Source organism: Rana temporaria, chromosome 1, assembly GCF_905171775.1.
Source record: "Rana temporaria chromosome 1, aRanTem1.1, whole genome shotgun sequence".
NCBI classification, from domain to species: domain Eukaryota; kingdom Metazoa; phylum Chordata; class Amphibia; order Anura; family Ranidae; genus Rana; species Rana temporaria.
Genome location: NC_053489.1, coordinates 663,922,836 through 663,943,735, shown reverse-complemented (window position 1 = coordinate 663,943,735; position 20,900 = coordinate 663,922,836). Strand labels below are relative to the sequence as shown.

The following is a 20,900-nucleotide window of genomic DNA, read 5'->3' as shown; positions in this document are numbered from 1 at the left end:
TTCCAAAACCCTGAAAACTCGAAAATCTCAAATAATAACTAACTAATAATAACTTAACTATTACTAACAATTAAATTATAGGTGTTGGAATTTCCTTTCAAATTTGGCTGTAAGTGAACGTAACGAATAGGAACTTATCCATAGCTACAAATTATCCATAATAATGAATGCCATATCTAAAAGAATGGAACGTAACAAATTAATAATAATAATAAATAACAATAATAAAAACGCATTATTATTTATTATTATTTTGTTTCGTTCCCTTTATTTAGATGCAGCATTCTTTATTTTGGATAATTCGTAACTTCAGATAAATTTGTATTTGTTACATTCATTTGTTACATTACATTACAGCCAAATGTGAAAGGAAATTCCAAGACCTATAATTTAATAGTTCGTTATTATAAGTTCGTTTTTGATTTTTTTGTTCTTTCTAATGTTCGGATTTTCCTTTCTTATTTTGGGATTTTAGAATTTTGGGATTTCTGAATTTTCGAATTTACAAATTTTAGAATTTGCGAATTTATGAATTTTTAAATTTCCGAGGAGTGTCACCATATAACTCCTAGTGCATCTCCCAGATGTGGTCTTCTCATGGCATAACATTTTCGTGCCGTTTGTATTGCATTTAGGAGAAACATTTTAGCTTTCCTCTAATTTGTTATTTTATTATTACCAGCTACACCATGCAATCCTCACGCCATTCGGCACTTATTATAATGCAACAATTGCTGCTTTTTTTGTTCTTTCTAATGTTCGGATTTTCCTTTCTTATTTTCGGATTTTAGAATTTGGCGATTTTGGGCTTTTAGAATTTTGGGATTTCTGAATTTTCAAATTTACAAATTTACGAATTTGCGGATTTCGAATTTATGAATTTTCAAATTTCCGAATATTCAAATGTATGAATTTCCGAATGAAAGAAAATTAAAACAAATTATTTTTTTGGCAGTCTACTGATTAATGACAATCTGCCATTATACAAACTTACTTATGATCTTAGGAAAAATTGCATACCTTTGATAAAATATGGGGTAGATGGGCTTTAAGCCCACGCACACTTCATTCCCTGGATCCAGGAACCTGATTAATCCATGTAGCACATTTATCATAAAGATCTAGGGGCAGATCCACAAAGCGAGTACGCCGGCGTATCTACTGATATGCCGGCATACTTTCAAATTTCCTGCGTCGTATCTTTGTTTTGAATCCTCAAAACAAGATACAACGGCATCTGGATTAGATCCGACAGGTATACGTCTTCGTACGCCTTCGGATCTAAGATGCAGTTCTTCGGCGTCCGCTGGGTGGCGTTCCCGTCGTAACCCGCGTTGAGTATGCAAATTAGCTATTTCCGACGATCCACGAACGTACGAGCGGCCGTCGCATTCTTTTACGTCGTCTGTAGTCGGCTTTTTCCGGCATATAGTTAAAGCTGCTGTTTGGTGGCGTACTCAGTGTTAAGTATGGCAGTCGTTCCCGCGTATAATTTAAAAAAAAAATGTTTTCGTTTGGGTAAGTCGTCCGTGAATCGGGCTGGACGTAATTTACGTCCACGTCAAAACAATGACGTTCTTGCGATGTCATTTAGCGCAATGCACGGCGGGAAATTTAGGGACGGCGCATGCGCAGTTCGTTGGGCGCGGGGACGCGCTTCATTTAAATGAAACACGCCCCCCTACTCGCCGATTTGAATGAGGCCCCGTACACACGAGAGGATCGATCCGCTGAAATTGATCCGCGGACCGGGTTTAGCGGATAGATCCCCTGGTGTGTACAATCCAGCGGATATTTTTCCGCAGATTTTTTCCCCCGGGGATGGATTTCCAGCGGATCAAGATTTCTTAGCATGCTAAGAAATCTATCCGCTGGAATCCAGTCCAGCGGATTGATCCGCTGGTCTGTACAGACTCAGCGGATCAATCTGTCCGATTCCATCCCTCGCATGCGTCGTAATGATTCGACGCATGCGTGGAATTCCTTATATGACAGCGTCGCGCACGTCGCCGCGTCATCATCGCGGCGGCGGCGCGACACGTCACCGCGGAGGGAATTCCGCTGGGATTTTGATCTCATGGTTAGTACAACCATGAGATCAAAATCCGCCAGAGGATTTATCCGCGGAAACGGTCCCCCGGACCGTTTCCGCGGATCGATCCTCTCGTGTGTACTAGGCCTTAGGCGCCGTTACGCCGCAAGAGATACACTACGCCGCCGTAACTTACGGCGCAAATTCTTTCAGGATTCAAACCAAAAAACGTAAGTTACAGCGGCGTGGCGTATCTCAGATACGCTGCCCTGGGGCAGATCTTTGTGGATCTGCCCCCTAATATTGTGACTGGTGTACCATGCTTGCAATAATCTGCTGCAAAGAGATGTGAGAGACTAGTATGATTGTTGTACTTGTTCTTTATTGTATAGGTTTATAAAAAAAAAACAATAAACATATCTTGAAAAAAAAAGGGAGGGGCAGCACTCTGAGCCAATGAGGCTCTGCTGCAGTGCACATGTGATGTCTATTTAACATTAGGAGCTTTCTGAGAGTAGGAGAGATAGTGATAATCAGTGTACTGCTTCATGGCCCATTCCAGACAAGTCGAGTGTCAGACCAGTGGTATTACTTAGCTGCGGTGAAGGAAAAAGGGTGGTCTAGGGGAGTACAGGATGTGGCTGCGCAGTCTGACAGGGGTGCCTGAAACACAAGTCTAGCTGGACAGAATTACAAAATCCTTTGGCAAGTAAGACAGTTCACATGCTTTTTCCTGCTTGCGAAATCTGCACTTACAAGACCTTGCCAACACAGGAACAGGCCCACATGTAACTCCCATGCTTACCCCGGGTGCACACTGGGATCTGTACAGAAAGCCTATAAGCAAAAGACATTAGAGGCACAGATTTTTACAACCAGTTCAAGAAGCCACACAAATGGGACTAATCGAAAAAATCAACAGGCTTGCCAGATATGAAGGCGTCTCCCTGGAGAATGTCCAGCATTTTCTTCGCAGAGACGTGACAGTCAACAAGTTGTCCGCTTTTCTGCAAATTAATAAAATGAAGGCGGGCCTCGGGGTCTGCTGTATGACTCCGCATCTCCTCCTGCATGGCGCTATCCAGGGGCCCTGTGGGGTAGAGGAAAAGAGAGCACATGAAGTGGGTCAAAAATATCAGAAAACTGGGTTTATATAAGGAAAGCCCAAATCTACATATTCAGTACAACCCCTACAATACACACACATTTCCCCATGTCTTGTTTCTTAACCACTTCAGCTCGGAAGGATATGGCTGCCCAATGACCGGGCCATTTTTTGCGATTCAGCACTGCGTCGCTTTAACTGACAATTGCGCAGTCGTGCGACGTGGCACCCAAACAAAATTGACGTCCTTTTCCCCCCACAAATAGAGCTTTCTTTTGGTGGTGTTTGATCACCTCTGCGGTTTTATTACTTTTTGCGCTATAAACAAAAATAGAGCGACAATTTTGAAAGCAAAACAATATTTTCGACTTTTTCCTATAATAAATATCCCCAAAAAACAAAACAAAAAAAAACGTCCTCAGTTTAGGCCGATATGTATTCTTCTACTTTTTTTTCATTTTGGATACATTAACCACTTAAGCCCCGGACCATTTTGTTGCTAAATGCCCAGGCCAGGTTTTGCGATTCGGCACTGCGTTGCTTTAACAGACAATTGCGCGGTTGTGCGACGTGGCTCCCAAACAAAATTGGCGTCCTTTTTTCCCCACAAATAGAGCTTTCTTTTGGTGGTATTTGATCACCTCTGCGGTTTTTATTTTTTGCGCTATAAACAAAAATAGAGCGACAATTTTGAAAAAAATGCAATATTTTTTACTTTTTGCTATAATAAATATCCCCCAAAAACATATATAAAAAAAAAATTCCTCAGTTTAGGCCGATACGTATTCTTCTACCTATTTTTGGTAAAAAAAATCGCAATAAGCGTTTATCGATTGGTTTGCGCAAAATGTATAGCGTTTACAAAATAGGGGATAGTTTTATTGCATTTTTATTAATTATTTTTTTTTACTACTAATGGTGGCGATCAGCAATTTTTTTCGTGACTGCGACATTATGGCGGACACTTCGGACAATTTTGACACATTTTTGGGACCATTGTCATTTTCACAGCAAAAAATGCATTTAAATTGCATTGTTTATTGTGAAAATGACAGTTGCAGTTTGGGAGTTAACCACAGGGGACGCTGTAGGATTTAGGGTTCACCTGGTGTGTGTTTACAACTGTAGGGGGGTGTGGCTGTAGGACTGATGTCATCGATCGTGTCTCCCTATAAAAGGGATCACTCGATCGATGCAGCCGCCACAGTGAAGCACGGGGAAGCCGTGTTTACATACGGCTCTCCCCGTTCTTCAGCTCCGGGGAGCGATCGCGAATAGCCGCGCCGTCGTCCCGGATCGCTCCCCGCGGGAATCCGACCGCCGCATGTAGCGGGGGGGTCCCGATCGGACCCCCGACCCGCGGAAAGGCAGGGACGTACATGTACGCCCATATGCCTGTACGTGCCATTCTGTGGACGTACATATACATGCGGCGGTCGGCAAGTGGTTAAGGGAGGATTTTAAATCCTGTCAGTTTTTTTTCTTTGCCATCTGTGTTCATCAGGGAGATTTCCCTTCACTTCCTGTCCCATAGCCAAAACAGAAAGTGAGAGGAAATCCGTCCACAGTGAGGAAATCCCAAGCTATCACCAGAACTAGTGTCCCCATTGGAAGAGTTCCCTCTATCAGTGGCGTCGCTAGGGGGGGTGCGGTGCGCACCGGGTGATACCCACTAGAGGGGTGCCACCATCCCGAATCTCCTGAGGGTGAGGAAGGCCCTGGCACTTGGAGAGAGAGAGAGATTGGCACAAGGACTTAAGAACTTAAGAGCTGGAGCAGGTGCCCAAGGAAAAGTAAGGGGTTGGTGCGTGTTCCGGTTTTTCCCTCTGGAGGAACTAAATTGCCTATGGGAGGAGTTTCAGCTAGGGACTGAGAGGATGAATATCCAATTTTAGATGAAAGGCACAAACCACCTTATGTTCATGAATAAATTATAGACAGCGCTAGATCCACCTTAAACAGTATAAAGTACCACTGCTGTGATAGTATATACCAACGTGAATCTATTACAATGCCGATCAATATCCAAAACATAAACCAATGAATGTGCTAAAAAATTATACAAAATAATCAATAGATGATTTAACCACTTAAGGACCCCTTCACGCCGATATACGTCGACAGAATGGCACGGCTGGGCACATCCACGTACCTGTACGTTGCCCTTTAAGCCCAGCCATGGGGTCGCGCGCGCCGCCGGCGCGTGCATGTGACCCAGTCCGAAGCTGAAGAACGGGGAGAGCTGTGTGTAAACACAGCTTCCCCGTTCTTCACTGTGGCGCTGTCATTGATCGTGTGTTCCCAGTTATAGGGAAACACGATCAATGATGTCACACGTCCATCCCCGCCCCCCTACAGTTAGAAACACATATGAGGTCACACTTAACCCCTTCAGCACCCCCTAGTGGTTAACTCCCAAACTGCAATTGTCATTTTCACAGTAAACAACGCATTTTTATAGCATTTTTTGCTGTGAAAATGACATTGGTCCCAAAAATGAGTCAAAATTGTCCGATGTGTCCGCCATAATGTCGCAGTCGTGAAAAAAATCGCAGATCGCCGCCAGTAGTAGTAAAAAAAAAAATATTAATAAAAATGCATTAAAACTATCCCCTATTTTGTAAACGCTATAAATTTTGCGCAAACCAATCGATAAACGCTTATTGCGATTTTATTTACCAAAAATAGGTAGAAGAATACGTATCGGCCTAAACTGAGAAAAAAAAATGTTTTTTTATATATTTTTGGGGGATATTTATTAAAGCAAAAAGTAAAAAATATATTTTTTTTCTTAAAATTGTCGCTCTATTTTTGTTTATAGCGCAAAAAAAAAAAAACGCAGAGGTGATCAAATACCACCAAAAGAAAGCTCTATTTGTGGGAAAAATAGGAATCCAATTTTGTTTGGGAGCCACATCGCACGACCGCGCAATTGTCAGTTAAAGCGACGCAGTGCCGAATCGCAAAAACTGGCCGGGTCCTTTACCTGCATTTTGGTCCGGGTCTTAAGTGGTTATAAGTGCATAAAGTGATATCTGTGCAAAACAACGTTTTTTTTTCTGTGTAATAAAGTGCTGTTGTGCTCCATTTCCAAATGATGTCTGTGCATCCACCTTGTGAAGAACTGTAAACACTCCGCACTCACCAGATATGATGGACTCCCTTACCTTATAGCAAGGGGAGTCTGTGGGGCTTGTAGGTCTTATTGGGTGACCCATCCCACTGCGATATCCTCTGATGGCTCCCACTGGTGAAGATTACCTCCAATGATGGCTCCAAAGCTCCAGGTTCAGATTGTGCAGGTGTACAATATATGGAGAGAAAAACTCTGCATGGCGTAAAATCCTTGGATGATTTTATTGAGTATATAGTATATATCAAGTTTTATTTGATAGTTTTTTCATGCAACCTATTCTTAAAACGGAGTTCCACCCAAAAATGGAACTTCCGCTTTAAGGGAAGGTGACCCCCTGACATGCCACATTTGGCATGTAATGTTTTTTGGGGGGGCCCAGCTCCCACTTCCTCCCTGGGCACCGCGGCGCCGGTAGGAAGTTCCCCTCTCCTCCCTCCCTCTCCGCAATCATCTGGGACACGTCACAGGTCCCATGTGATTGCTCGGCCAGTCACGGTGCGCAGCATGGCTCACGCATACACAGTGCGTGCCCGGCTGTGAAGCCACAGCCGGGCACCCACAGTGTCAATGCCGGAGAGGAGGGGGAGATGAGCAGGGCTTCATTCCCCTGCATCGCTGGACCCCGGGACAGGTGAGTGTCCGATTATTGAAAGTCAGCAGCTGCAGTATTTGTAGCTGCTGACTTTTATTATTTTTTTTCTCAGTAGGAACTCCGCTTTAACAGTTGTTTTTAACTATGGTAAATGCCTATACTCCAGGGACGTGCAGTCAGGAGAGGCAGGTGAGGGAGTCCATCATATCTAGTGAGTGCGGAGTGTTTACAGTTCTTTGCGAGGTGGATGCGCAGACATCATTTGAAAACAGAGCACAACAGCACTTTATTACACAGATATCTCTTAATGCACTTTAAATCATTAAAGTGGTTGTAAAGGTTAAATATTTTTTTTTTTAATTAACAAACATATCATACTTACCTCCATTGTGCAGCTCGTTTTGCACAGAGTGGCCCTGAACAGCGTTTTCTGGGGTCCCGCTGCGGCTCTCTCGGCTCCTGCCCGCCTCAGATAAGACCCTCTGGTATGCGCTCTCCCAAGGGAGTTACCTTGCGGACACGCTCCCGAGTCCTGTATTTGGCGTCCATAGCCGCCAATTGCAGGACTCGGCCCCGGCGCCCGCGTCATTGGATTTGATTGACAGCAGCGCAAGCCAATGGCTGCTCTGCTATCAATCTATCCAATGAAGAGCCGAGAAGACCTGGGGCTCAGGTAAGTAAGTAGGGGCTGGGGGGCCGCTAATCGCAAGAAGTTTTTTCACCTTAAAGCGGAGCTCTGCTGAAAAAAAAATATTAAAAGCCAGCAGCTATAAATACTGCAGCTGCTGACTTTTAATATTAGGACACTTACCTGTCCTGGAGTCCAGCGCCGTCCAGCGCCGTTCGCAGCAGAGGACAAGCGATCGCTCGTCACTCTGCTGCCCCCGCCATCCATTGCTCCGGCTTCACTGCCCGGTTCCCTACTGCGCATGCGTGAGTCACGCTACGCCTGCCGATTGGCTCCCGCTGTGTACTGGGAGCCGAGTGTTCCCAGAACACAACGGGGGGGGGGGGGGCGGGAGGTGACGTCATGCACGCAGTCTGCCCGAGACTGTGTGGCCGGAAGTGGGTGCAAATACCTGTCTTTAGACAGGTATCTGCACCCCCCTCCCCCCTGATAGGTGTCAAATGTGAGCTACAGGCAACATTCAGATATCATTTTTGCAACCGGCGATTCTGTGCACGATAAGAACTATCATAACGGCAGTTGTTGATCGTTCTTATAGGCATCCATTCGGTGCTTCTCCGGGCTCTCCCGTGCCATCGGGGGCCCAGGGAGCAAATCGGCCGGTGACGAGTGACTATGATAGAGATTTCAGGTGACCAAATGGTCACCAGTCATCTCTATGACCGTCGGAGGCCCGGGCGTGACGTTATGACGTCACACCTGGGATCCCGAATGTAAACAAAGCCGAGATTGCGGCTGTCAACATGAGATCGGTGATTTTTTTTCTCAATCTCATGCTTTCCAGCCTGGAGGAGAGATGACCCCACATCTCTCCATAAAGAGGACCTGTCAAGATAGAATCCTATTACAAGGGATGTTTACATTCCTTGTAATAGAAATAAAAGTGATAAAAAAAAAAGTTAAAAAGTGTAAAAAAAAATGAAGTAAAAAAAAAAGTAAAAACTTTAAACCGCCCCTGTCCCCAGTAGTTCGCGCTCAGTAGCGAACACACATGTAAGTCCTGCCCACATATGTAAACGCCGCTCAAACCACACATGGGAGGTATCGCCGCGTGCGCTAGAGCGTGAACAACAATTCTAGCACTAGACCTCCTTTGTAACTCTAAACTGGTAACCTGTAAACAAATTTAAAGCATCGCCTATGAAGATTTTTAAGTACCAAAGTTTGGCGCCAATCCATGAGTGTGTGCAATTTTAAAGCGTGACATGTTAGGTATCTATTTCCTCGGCATAACATCATCTTTCACATTGTATAAAAAAATTGGGCTAAATTTACTGTTTTGTTATTTTTTAATTCATGAAACTGTTTTTTTTTTCCCAAAAAAGGTGTTTGAAAAATTATTGCACAAATACCGCGCGAGATAAAAAGTTGCAATGACCGCCACTTTATTCCCTAGGGTTTCTGCAAAAAAAACCCATATATAATGTTTGGGGGTTCTGAGTAATTTTCGAGCAAAATAATTATGATTTTTCCATGAAGGAGAGAAGTGCCAGAATAGGCGCGGTATGGAAGTAGTTAAGGTAGCTGTTGTGCCCTCTTTACGTGCTGTACTTCCCCTTTTTTATCTTTTGTTTCTTTTTGCTATTTTGCTTAAATTTTTTAGCACATTGGGGTAGATTCAGGAAAGAATTACGCCGGCGTATCCATAGATACGCCGCGTAATTCCAAAGCTGCGCCGGCGTATCTTCTTTCTGTATTCAGAAAGCTAGATACGCCGATATTAGCCTAAGATACGACTGGCATAAGTCTCTTACGCCGTCGTATCTTAGGGTGCATTCTCACGCTGGCCGCTAGGTGGCGCTTCCGTAGTTGTCAGCGTAGAGTATGCAAATTACATACTTACGCCGATTCACAAACGTACGTGCGCCCGGCGGTAGTTTTTTACGTCGTTTGCGTAAGTCGTTTTCGTCGTAACCTTGCTCCTGCTATTAGGAGGCGCAGCCAATGTTAAGTATGGACGTCGTTCCCGCGTCGCGATTTGAAAATTTTACGTCGTTTGCGTAAGTCGTCCGTGAATGGCGCTGGACGCCATTTACGTTCACGTCGAAACCAATGACGTCCTTGCGATGTCATTTACCGCAATGCACGTCGGGAAATTTTAGAGACGGCGCATGTGCAGTACGTTTGGCGCGGGAACGCGCCTAATTTAAATGATCCACGCCCCCTACCAGATCATTTGAATTACGCGCGCTTACGCCGGCCCCTTTTACGATACGCCGCCGCAACTTACGGAGCAAGTGCTTCGTGAATACAGCGCTTGCTCCTGTAATTTACGGCGGCGTAGCGTAAAGACGATACGCTGCGCCGCCGTATCAGTGCGCGCCCCTACCTGAATCTAGCCCATTGAATTTTACTGAAAGTGAGTAGTTACCTGGTGAGTAGTTGAGTACACGGACATCCTTCTCCTCCTCGGCCAGCACCTTGAACATCATCTCCCGAGCCGCCTTCCCGGCGCAGTACAGCATACAGGACTTAAATGGCTGCTGAGCTGCCAAAGATGTGAGATTGACCACCAGTCGTTGTAGCCCAGGACGTCCCTGGAAGACCTTCAGCAGGGAGGAGGTCAGACACAGCGCCGATGACACGTTGAAGGAGAAATATCTATCCACTTCAAGGGGGTCCGTAAAGTTCACAAAAGATTTGGAAATATCACCCAGAGACGCTGCGGAGGAAGAAGAAGACACAGACTTGTAATTAAGAATTTTCTATAAAGTTTTGCGAAAATGACAGCCAATCATGTTCAGCACAAACTTCCATACCTGTACAATAAGGTGACCACATTTTCAAAATTAAATCCAGGGACACCCTACAGACCACGCCCACTTTTACTGGGAATGGGAGAGGGGAGGGGCAGGGGAGGGCTGGCAGCCTTAGGCCTGGGGGGCAAGTCCAGTCAAGTGGCCCATAGAGCGTGGAAAAGTGGTGGATCGAGGAAAACAGTCTAAGATTTTTCATGATCACAAGAGTCTGCACAGAGGCTCCCCTTACATCAGAGTCCGCACAGAGCCCCCTTACATCAGAGTCCGCACAGAGGCCCCCCTTACATCGGAGTCCGCACAGAGGCCCCCCTTACATCAGAGGCCCCTCTTACATCAGAGTCTGCACAGAGGCCTCCCTTACATCAGAGTCCGCACAGAGGCCCCCCTTACATCAGAGTCCGCACAGAGCCTCCCCTTACATCAGAGTCCGCACAGAGGCCCCCCTTACATCAGAGTCCGCACAGAGGCCCCCCTTACATCAGAGTCCGCACAGAGGCCCCCCTTACATCGGAGTCCGCACAGAGGCCCCCCTTACATCAGAGGCTCCTCTTACATCAGAGTCTGCACAGAGGCCCCCCTTACATCAGAGTCCGCACAGAGCCTCCCCTTACATCAGAGTCCACACAGAGCCTCCCCTTACATCAGAGTCTGCACAGACCCCATAAACATCAGATCTGATGTACGGGGTGTTCTGGGAAACTTGATTTAAGAGTGCATGCTGTGGACTATTGTGTAAAGAGGGTCTCTGCTCACCAAAGCCTGCTCCCCCCTCCCCTTTAACAAAGTCCACAGAGCACCCCTTTTTATACACTGGGAGGCAAGAGAGACTGGAGAGGGTGAACTTACCAGGATGGAGGCTGAGGCGCAGGCAGGCTGTCTGATGCTTTTTTGGGTTCAAACTTCCTGTCCAGTGCCCACACATGCCCGGGGAGTGTGGGCGGGGGCAGACTCAGAAGGAGGAGGAGCAGATGAGCTCTATCTCTCCTCGTGTCTGTGCAGAGAGAGAAGGGGATGTCAGAGCTGGTGTGCGCTGAGGCTGAGCTATGTGTGAGACGAGACATAGCTCAGCTCTGCAGCCATCGACCTCGGAGCTGACACAGGCACGGCTGCACAGTGGGAGGTGAGCAGCGGCCGTGACCTGTGTTAACAGAGCTCCAGCAGGCATATTCCTGCTCTGCAAAAACAGCATTTGGTAGTGGTGGCTGTGCATAGTGTCACCAGCCCGGAGGAAAAATTCCCCCCTGCCCCCCTGCCAGCCCTCCCCTGGGGAGGGGCAAGGGCTGGAGATAATAGCGGCGTGCCAAGTGCATCACGCCACATGCTCAGTGTGGCCAAATTGTGCTACCAGTGGGAGGGACTTAAAAGGGTATAATTTATCTAAGTCTACTTTGCCCTGAGTCAAGAGTACAAGCCCAGGTATGCATTGCAGGTCACCTTCACAAGCAAGGGCAAGGCGGCAAATGATCCACATGCATATCTCCCGCAACTATGCGGATGTGGAATCCCCTTCCACAGGAGGTGGTCTCAGCGGGGAGCATCGATAGTTTCAAGAAACTATTAGATAAGCACCTGAACGACCACAACATACAGGGATATACAATGTAATACTGACATATAATCACACACATAGGTTGGACTTGATGGACTTGTGTCTTTTTTCAACCTCACCTACTATGTAACTAAGTCTGCACAAACCCAAACGGGAAGGACTAGGAAGACCATATAATATCGGCACGTGATGGATTACCCTTCAGCTGCCTGGGCTGGGGACACAAGCTGGAAACAAATCGGGACACATTATTTTACCTGGGAATTAAATCTGTGATTTTTTTTTTCCTGGGGACAGCGCTCTAATTCGAGGACTGTCCCTGGAAACCGGGAACATCTGGTCACTCTACTGTATAAAGATTTTTCAGTAGATGGATCTTCAGTGCCTGTGTTGTGTGTGGTCAGCTGCCATCTAATTCTCCCATGGAAAAGGGAACAGGTAGCCCGAGAGCAGCCTTTCCTAACCAAGGGTGCCTTGGCAAAATGCCTAAAAAAATTGCCCAAAAATTGTATAACTGCCAGTGGGTGGATGAAGTTTTCCTTTTAGTTACACAAAGTCGCATGTTTTCATTGTGCACCACTACAACTTTCCAGCTGCCGGCATCCTAACAACCAATGACTTACCTGCTGGAACCACAGGGACATACACGCTACTGCAGGACGCCAGCTTTAGAGACAAGTGGCGGCTTGAGCAGATAGCCTACGTCCCTGTGTATCACGTTTATGGGCCTTGAATGCCCCCTATAGTCACCTATAGCTCAGGGTTTCTTTGACGCAGGCAGACATCTTTTGACCCATATAGTCATTCGATCATAATACACTATACTTCAAGAAACTTGGAAAGCTTGTACCTCTAGTAGGACAGCATCCCCTGAAGAAGCCAGAAATATAGGGATGAAACATGTTGGGCATTCCATTCTACAGCGCTGTATCCATGAAGTTGTATTGAAATGTAATTGCAAATAGTTTTTTTAACAATTTTTTTTATTCTGTCTTTAAAAAAAAAAACTTTTATACCATATTTTGAGATCACTGGACCTTATTCTGCACCTTAAAAATCCCATTTAATTCCTCTCTATCTATTTATATTAACCACTTGAGACCCGCGCTATTGACAAAAGACGTCAACAGCGCGGCTCTCAGGTGCCAACTGGACGTCTTTGGACGTCATTTAAAAGCATTACCCGCGCGCGCCTCTGGGGGGCGCGCAGCGGGTAAACACTGTCCCGTCGCATAGCTGGGAAGCCGATGCGTGTACCTGGCGGCCGCGATGTCCGCCGGGGACACGCGATCGTCGGTAAGACAGCAGGGACGTGGAACTCTGTGTGTAAACACAGAGCTCCACATGCTGTCAGAGGAGAGGAGACCGATCTGTGTCCCTTGTACATAGAGACACAGCATCGGTCACCTCCCCCAGTCACCCCCCTCCCCCCACACAGTTAGAACACACCCAGGATACACATTTAACCCCTTCCTCACCCCCTAGTGTTAACCCCTTCACTGCCAGTCACATTTATACAGTAATTAGTGCATTTTTATAGCACTGGTCGCTGTATAAATGTGAATGGCGCCAAATTTGTGTCAAAAGTGTCCGATACGTCCGTCGCAATATCGCAGTCCCAATAAAAATCGCAGATCGCCGCCATTACTAGTAAAAAAAAAAAATTAAAAAAAAAAAAAATTCTGTCCCCTATTTTGTGGGCGCTATAACTTTTGCGCAAACCAGTCGCTTATTGCGTAAAATACGTATCGGCCTTAACTGAGAAAAAAAATTGTTTTTCTTTAAAAAAAAATTGGGATATTTATTATAGCAACAAGTAAAAAATATATATATATTTTTTAAATTGTCGCTCTTTTTTTGTTTATAGCGCAAAAAATAAAAACCGCAGAGGTGATCAAATACCACCAAAATAAAGCTCTATTTGTGGGGAAAAAAGGACGTCAATTTTGTTTGGGAGCCATGTCGCACGACCGCGCAAATGTCAGTTAAAGCGACGCAGTGCCGTAAGCTGAAATTTCACCTGGGAACGAAGGGGGTTTATGTGCCCAGTAAGCAAGTGGTTAAGGGATGTGGTGCTAGTAATAAGTTGGTTTGCCCGTGGTGATAAAGTCATTTCTAACAACCAATGATGTCATTGGTTAATAAGGGGGACATCAAGCGCTTGCACTGCATCATTGTTTGCCCCTCCCTGCACTGCGGTCACACGATCTGCTGAGCAAGAGAGAAAGACTGAGGGAGAAGAGAAACCTTGGAATACTAGTCAGTACCAGTGTACAAAAGTGGATTTGCTTTGGAAGAATATATCGCCTCTAGCGCTGGGTGTCCTATGTGTTTGGATGTTGCTGTGTTATGTCCAACTATTAGTTTAGGGCCAGATCCACAGCCGCCGAGCGCAACTTAACTTTTCAGAGTTAAGTTACACTGCCGCAAATCTCCCAAGTTAGGTGCCGATCCACAAAGCACTTACCTGGAAATTTGCGGCGGTGTAACTTAACTCCGTCCGGCGCAAGGCGTTCCTAATACAAATGGGCGATTCCCATTTAAATTAGGCGCGCTCCCGCGCCGGACGTACTGCGCATGCTCCGTCGGGTAACTTACCCGACGTGCATTGCGCTAACTGACGTCGCTCCGACGTCATTTGCTTAGACGTTAACGTAAATGGCGTCCAGCGCATTCACAAACGTCTTACGCAAACGACGTAGAGTTGAAAATGTTGACGCGGGAACGACGGCCATACTTAATAGGGCTTAGTCAAATAGGACTCAGCCCTATTTTTACGCGGCGTAACTCGACGTAAACGACGTAGATTTAGCGCGACGGGCCCGTCGGAACGTTCGTGGATCGCCGTAAGTGTTCATTTGCATATTCTAGGCCGGCCGCAATGGCCTCGCCACCTAGCGGCCGGCCTAGAATTGCATCCTTAAGATCCGACAGTGTAATTCAATTACACATGTCGGATCTTCTGCCTATCTATGGTAAACTGATTCTGTGGATCAGTTCCATAGATAGAAACAGGGATACGACGGCGTATCAGTAGATACGCCGGCGTATCCCTTTTGTGGATCACCCCCTTAGTTTTTTACATTTTAGAATTGGATGTGTCTGGATTGTACATCCTTTGAAAGGGTGTCTTGACTTAAAAAGAGGTTGAGAAACACTGCCTTAGAGGCAACCACACCGAGAAAATTGCCAAACCCGCCAATTACCATGGAGAACAAAGATGAAGGGACATATTGTTGTGCACATAGAACTTTATTTTATATCTTATGGTTTTAATGTGCTACTTTTTAATAAACATATTGCGTGAAGATTCCGTTTTTTATATCTTCTTGATTGGCTTGGTGGGGGATTTTACAAACTTGGGACCGTACATTCCTCTTTTTGAGAGTGAGATGTGATTCAGCTGGACTGTGACCATGGTGAGATGGGCGAGTTGTTCTGATGGAAGAGACATTGTCCCGTATTCTACAGCTAGAGAGGCTACTCTCACCAGCACTGTATCATTTTGATCACATCATTCTAGTGAGTAGTATGCAAGTTGGTGACAAAAACACCCCCAACAGATGTGCACCTCCACCACATGAATTGTGCGCTTACCAAAAGGCAAGCTTGACAAGCCTGTAATGTTGATCTATGTCAGGACCTATGTCCAGCAGCAGCTCCCAGGGTTTGGGCGGAAGGTGAACCAAGTAGGCTCGGTCATCGTACATTCAGGATTAACATCGGTCATGTACCCAAAAAAATTAAGGAGAACTCACCATAGTGTGAATCAAACTACTTTAAGGTTTAAAGGTTGCACTTACAAAAAGCGAAGATAAAAACATCAATAAAAGATTTGCTGGCCGGCTTGCAGACACCGGTCCACACAGAAGCCCCCACACACAAGGTACACTGCGATGACGTCATTCTGTGACAAAACGTACGTCGGGAGGTTGACGTGCTGACGTCATCGCAGTGTACCTTGTGTGTGGACAGGTGTCTGCAAGGCGGCCGGCAAATCTTTTATGGATGTTTTTATCTTCACTTTTTGTAAGAGCAACCTTTACATTTTATTAGACCATAAGTAGTTTCAGGGACGGATTTGCTCTCCCTGCCGCCCCATGGCCAGGTTCCGCAATGCACCCCCTCCCCGCCAACCGAACCCCCCCCCCCCCCAAATCAACTGAGAATGGCAACCGGATGGCAGGGGCGGCATAGTTACTTCAAATATTTGTTGTTTCTTTTTTTTTTTTTTTATCACTTTTTTTTCTTTGACTTTATTTGTAGCTTGTCGTTTACTTTTGTTTTGTATAATTTTCTTATTATTGTTAATATCATTTTTCTTATTCTTTACTTTTTAATTACTTTTTTATTTTATTAATTAAATTATTATTTCTAATTATTATTTCTAATTATTATTATTTTTTTTGTTAACATTTTTTTTTACTTAACTTTATTGCTATCACACAGGAGAAAACAATTCCCTGTGTGATAGCAATCGGAAGTGACAGGTTCTCTTTATTGACCCTGTCACCTCCAAAACAGGAGTCCTAGCACTGTGCTAGAACTCCTGTCACAGCTGAGATGGGAAGAGCACAGCTCTCCCCTTTCACTGTGTACATCGGCGGCAGGGATGGGAGACAGACTCAGCGGCCGGGGGGGGGGGGGGGGGGGGACGGAGTCCCGAAGACAGAGGCAGCAGAGAGAGGTATGTGGGGGGGGGGGGACAGATGGCAGCACACATTTTACAAGTGATTTTGGCGACATCGCTGCAATCACTTGTTAACGAGCGAGCGGATTCCCCCACACTACATGTAGTCAGGGGCGGACTGATGGGGCCCCCGGGCAATAGAAGATTATGGGGCCCCCGGGCTTACAGATGGCCACCATGCAGAGGCGGAGCAGCTAAAATCTCGGGATTTTCACATCAAAAGCATGTCGGTTTCGGACATATAAGGGACAGATGTAAAAAAACGTTTTTACATACTGGTTTTACTGAGCCTGGCAACCCTGATGGGGCCCCCTACTTGCATCCGACATTTGAAATACCTATTTAAGATCTTTTGGGAACTATTTATTATTCAGTGTTTCTAGTGATATACAGACTGTGATATTTTTATTTTTTACCACGATCACTTGCTCACAATATTACATATATATTTTTTCTTTCTTATGTTTTTTTCAATCTGTATATGTGTATATCTCACGTTTTGAGCTGCTGCATTTTTTTTTTAATTATTTTTCATAATTTTTTTTTCTTACTCGGCATAGCGTGGTATTTTTCCATTTATATTCTTGTGAGTAACGTATGCCTGACAGCTACATCCCTGATAACCTGACGACATCAGACCTCTCAAAAGGCATAGATATACTTTTAAATGATTGTGGCAGAAAAACGAAATCCCTAAAAGACTTCTGCCCTCCTAAAATATAATTCCTCCCTCTGATCTGCCAAAGAGACCAATTTCATCACTCTGATTAACACCCTCTTGGAGCTGCTGTAGCAATCATGTTACCTTGTACTCAGGGCCGCCATCAGGGGGGTACAGGCATTACACCTGTAAGCTGGCCCCCCTCCCGTTTTTTTTTTAAATTTTTTTTGCATTACACCTGTAAGGGGCCGATGGTCCCCAGGGCCCCTTACAGGCCCTGCTGTCCCCTCTTTTTTTTTTTTTGCATCACACCTGTAAGGGGTCCAATGGTCCCCAGGCCCCCCCGCTTATTATCTCACGTCAGGAGAGAAGAGAGTCCACTTTAAGCACCCCCCCCCCCCTGGTTCTCTGCTCCAGGGGGGCCCTGCCTAAAGCTGTGTAAGGGGCCCCAAAATTTGTGATGGCTGCCCTGCTTGTACTATTCAGCTATAAATAAGCTCGGAAGCTGCCTGCCTGTGGCAGTATTCTTGAGGAGCATGGGTTAGACCAGTGTTTATCAACTTCAGTCCTCAAGGTGCCCCAACAGGTCATGTTTTCAGGCTTTCCATTATTTTGCACATGTGATTTGATCCATTTCACTGCCTTTTTAACCACTTGCTTACTGGGAACATATACCCCCCTCCTGCCCAGGTGAAATTTCAGCTTCCGGCACTGCGTCGCTTTAACTAACAATTGCGCGGTCGTGCGACGTGGCTCCCAAACAAAATTGACGTCCTTTTTTCCTCACAAATAGAGCTTTCTTTTGGTGGTATTTGATCACCTCTGCGGTTTTTATTTTTTTTGCGCTATAAACAAAAAAGAGCGACAATTTTGAAAAAAATACAATATTTTTTACTTGTTGCTATAATAAATATCCCAATTTAAAAAAAAAAAAACACATTTTTTTTCTCAGTTTAGGCCGATACGTATTCTTCTACATATTTTTGGTAAAAAAAAAAAAATCGCAATAAGCGACTGGTTTGCGCAAAAGTTATAGCGCCTACAAAATAGGGGACAGAATTATTATTTTTTATTATTTTTTTTTTTTTACTAGAAATGGCGGCGATCTGCGATTTTTATTGGGACTGCGACGTTATGGCGGACACATCGGACACTTTTGACACATTTTTGGCGCCATTCACATTTATACTGTGATCAGTGCTATAAATATGCACTAATTACAGTATAAATGTGACTGGCATTGAAGGGGTTAACACTAGGGGGTGAGGAAGGGGTTAAATGTATCCCTGCATTGTGTTCTAACTGTAGGTGGAGGGGGGGTGACTGGGGGGGGTGACCGATCTATTTCCCTATGTACAAGAGACACAGATCGGTCTCCTCTCCAGAGACAGCACCGCTGTCTCTGTGTAAAACGGCAATGAGAGATGATCTCGTATGTTTACATATGAGACCATCTCTCATTGGCCGCACAGATCGCATCGCAAACGGCCACTCTGATTGGCCGTTCGCGGCGATCTGTAATTGGCTGTGTCCAAGGGACACGGCCAACACAGAGTTTCCCCGCTGCACGCTCTGGGGCGCGCGCGGGAAACGCCCAAAGGGGCGGACGTCAATTGACGTCCTGTTGGATTTTGGGATCTGCGCTGTAGCCGTCATTTGACTATAGCGCGGGTCCCAGGAGGTTAATTACTACAGCCGTTTCATCTGAGGGAAATCCTGAAAACATGACCTGTTGGGGCGCCTTGAGGACTGGAGTTGAGAAACACTGGGTTAGACTCATGTTACTATCCAAAAGACCAAAAGTATGACCCTAAATTGTCATAACAAAACCCATTAATACATTACAGCTGGGTAGTCTTTGGACACAGATATCATTGGGTACAAAGTATGGGTTAGACCAGCCTTTTTCAACCAGGGGGGCCTTGATGTTTCTTCAGTGGTGCCTTGGCAAAAAGGCCTAAAAAAAATTCCCCAAAATTGTATGTCAATTTTGTTTGGGATCCACGTCGCACGACCGCGCAATTGTCAGTTAAAGCGACGCAGCGCCGAATCGCAAAAAGTGCTCTGGTCTTTGGCCAGCCAAATGGCCTGGGGCTTAAACGGTTAACCAACACAAGTCAATACATCTGAACAGATTGTAAGATCCAACTATAAACCATGGATAGCTAGCTACAGGCTTGTAGACTGTATTAAAATGTAGGTGGTTGAAGTATTTTTTTGCTCTGTGTGTCCCTTTGGGATGATCAAATGATGCTTCCTCTTCAACAACTAAAGCCATTTTTAATTTTAAATACTTTTACGCCTTTCTGTGAAAAAAAGAAGCAAACAAACTTCCTCTGTCACTGGAAGAACTGTAAAATTTCTCTAAGTGGTGACATGAAAAACACTTATCAAAATTCGACACTTTGGCAATATTTGTCCCTTAGAGCCCATTCACATCTAGGCGACAAAACGCCCGACGCCGGACGCTTCTGCCGCTAGAGGGGAGAATTCCCATTGCTGTCTATGGAGATGGTTCACATCTCATAGACGCCGTACGCCTGTCGCCTGAAAAAAAGTCCCGGACCCTTTTTTTCAGGCGACATTGGCGTTCGGCCATACAAAGCAATGGGAAGGCTTTGTGAAAAAAAAAAAAAAAGTTACACACTCGCGGCAAAATACGCCGCGTACGCGGCGTATCTTGTCGGGGAGGTGTGAATGCAGCCTTAAGCAGCAATTTAATACGTTTATATTATCGGCAGCCATATGTGACATTGCGTCCTTACCTGCGTTATTGATAATGAGGATCCTTTGTGCCGCGTCCCGTCCGTTCAGCTCCTGTGCAGCTTGCACCGTCTTCTTCACCCCGGCTGCTGTGCCCAAATCTGCTGCCACCCATTTCATGCCGATCTCCGGGTACTGAAGTGTCAGCTCTTCAGCCAACACACGCAGCGCCTGCTCTGTGCGGGCCACCAGCAGTAGGGCAGAACCTGGCATCACTCTGGGGCACAGTTCCCATGCCAGGCTCCTTCCAAACCCCCGGGAGGCCCCTGTGATAACACACAGCACAGTGCCCAGGCTGCAGCTGTTGTGCCCGTTCGTGGCGTCCAATGTGAAGTCTTCAAACTGAAACTTTGTTTTCTCCCAACCATGAAGTCCATTCATATTATACACTGGAGCATCTACTTGGCCATTGATTTCCATCTCCCTGCTCTGCCTGATCTTTGTATACAATTCTCTGACTATATACTCGTCCTTCTTCCTCTGCTGCCCAGTCTGCTCATTGCATGTAACGGGCAATTTATATACTCGCCCTCCTTCCTGTCTCTATAACTATCTATTCATTGTATGAACCGTGACATATCTCCCCCTCCTTGTCCTGCTGATGCTATCTCTCTTGTTATATAATGAATTGCTGTGCGAAAGGTCACACATAAAACCATATAATGCAAGCAAAAATATTATAGTAACATTGGTTTCATCAGAAAGGGTTTCAGCCTTTATTAAAAAAGTATCATATGGTAACTTTTTAAGTCTAAACAAAAACTATATGGTCCTATGCCAAATTACACTCACCGGTCACTTTATTAGGTACACCCGTTCAACTGCTTGGTAGAACAAATTGCTAATCAGCCAATCACATGGCAGCAATTCAATACATTTAGGCATCTAAGATGTGGAGAAGACGACTTGCTGAAGTTCAAACTGA

The 20,900-nt window shown here is 45.5% G+C and overlaps 1 protein-coding gene across 1 annotated transcript; it reads right to left on the bottom strand.

The window, feature by feature from the left end:
• Window positions 1–2,397: 2,397 nt before the first annotated feature.
• Window positions 2,398–20,483, bottom strand: LOC120924570 (sepiapterin reductase-like). Its single transcript, XM_040335552.1, has 3 exons — window positions 19,978–20,483; window positions 9,925–10,215; window positions 2,398–3,122 (listed from the first exon to the last, which is right to left on the bottom strand). The coding sequence occupies exons 1-3, from the start codon at window positions 20,393–20,395 to the stop codon at window positions 2,935–2,937; spliced, it is 897 nt and encodes a 298-aa protein (XP_040191486.1). The 5' UTR covers window positions 20,396–20,483; the 3' UTR covers window positions 2,398–2,934.
• Between the last annotated feature and the right edge of the window lie 417 nt (window positions 20,484–20,900).

What these genes read in the sequence shown, in the direction of transcription:
- LOC120924570 (XM_040335552.1), bottom strand. Translation starts at nt 20,395, where the DNA reads ATGGAAATCAATGGCCAAGTAGATGCTCCAGTGTATAATATGAATGGA. An exon ending in CCTCATTATCAATAACGCAG is followed by an intron (nt 10,216 to 19,977) that starts GTAAGGACGCAA and finishes CTTCCTCCGCAG; the next exon opens with CGTCTCTGGGTGATATTTCC. An exon ending in TGTACTCAACTACTCACCAG is followed by an intron (nt 3,123 to 9,924) that starts GTAACTACTCAC and finishes TCTACCCCACAG; the next exon opens with GGCCCCTGGATAGCGCCATG.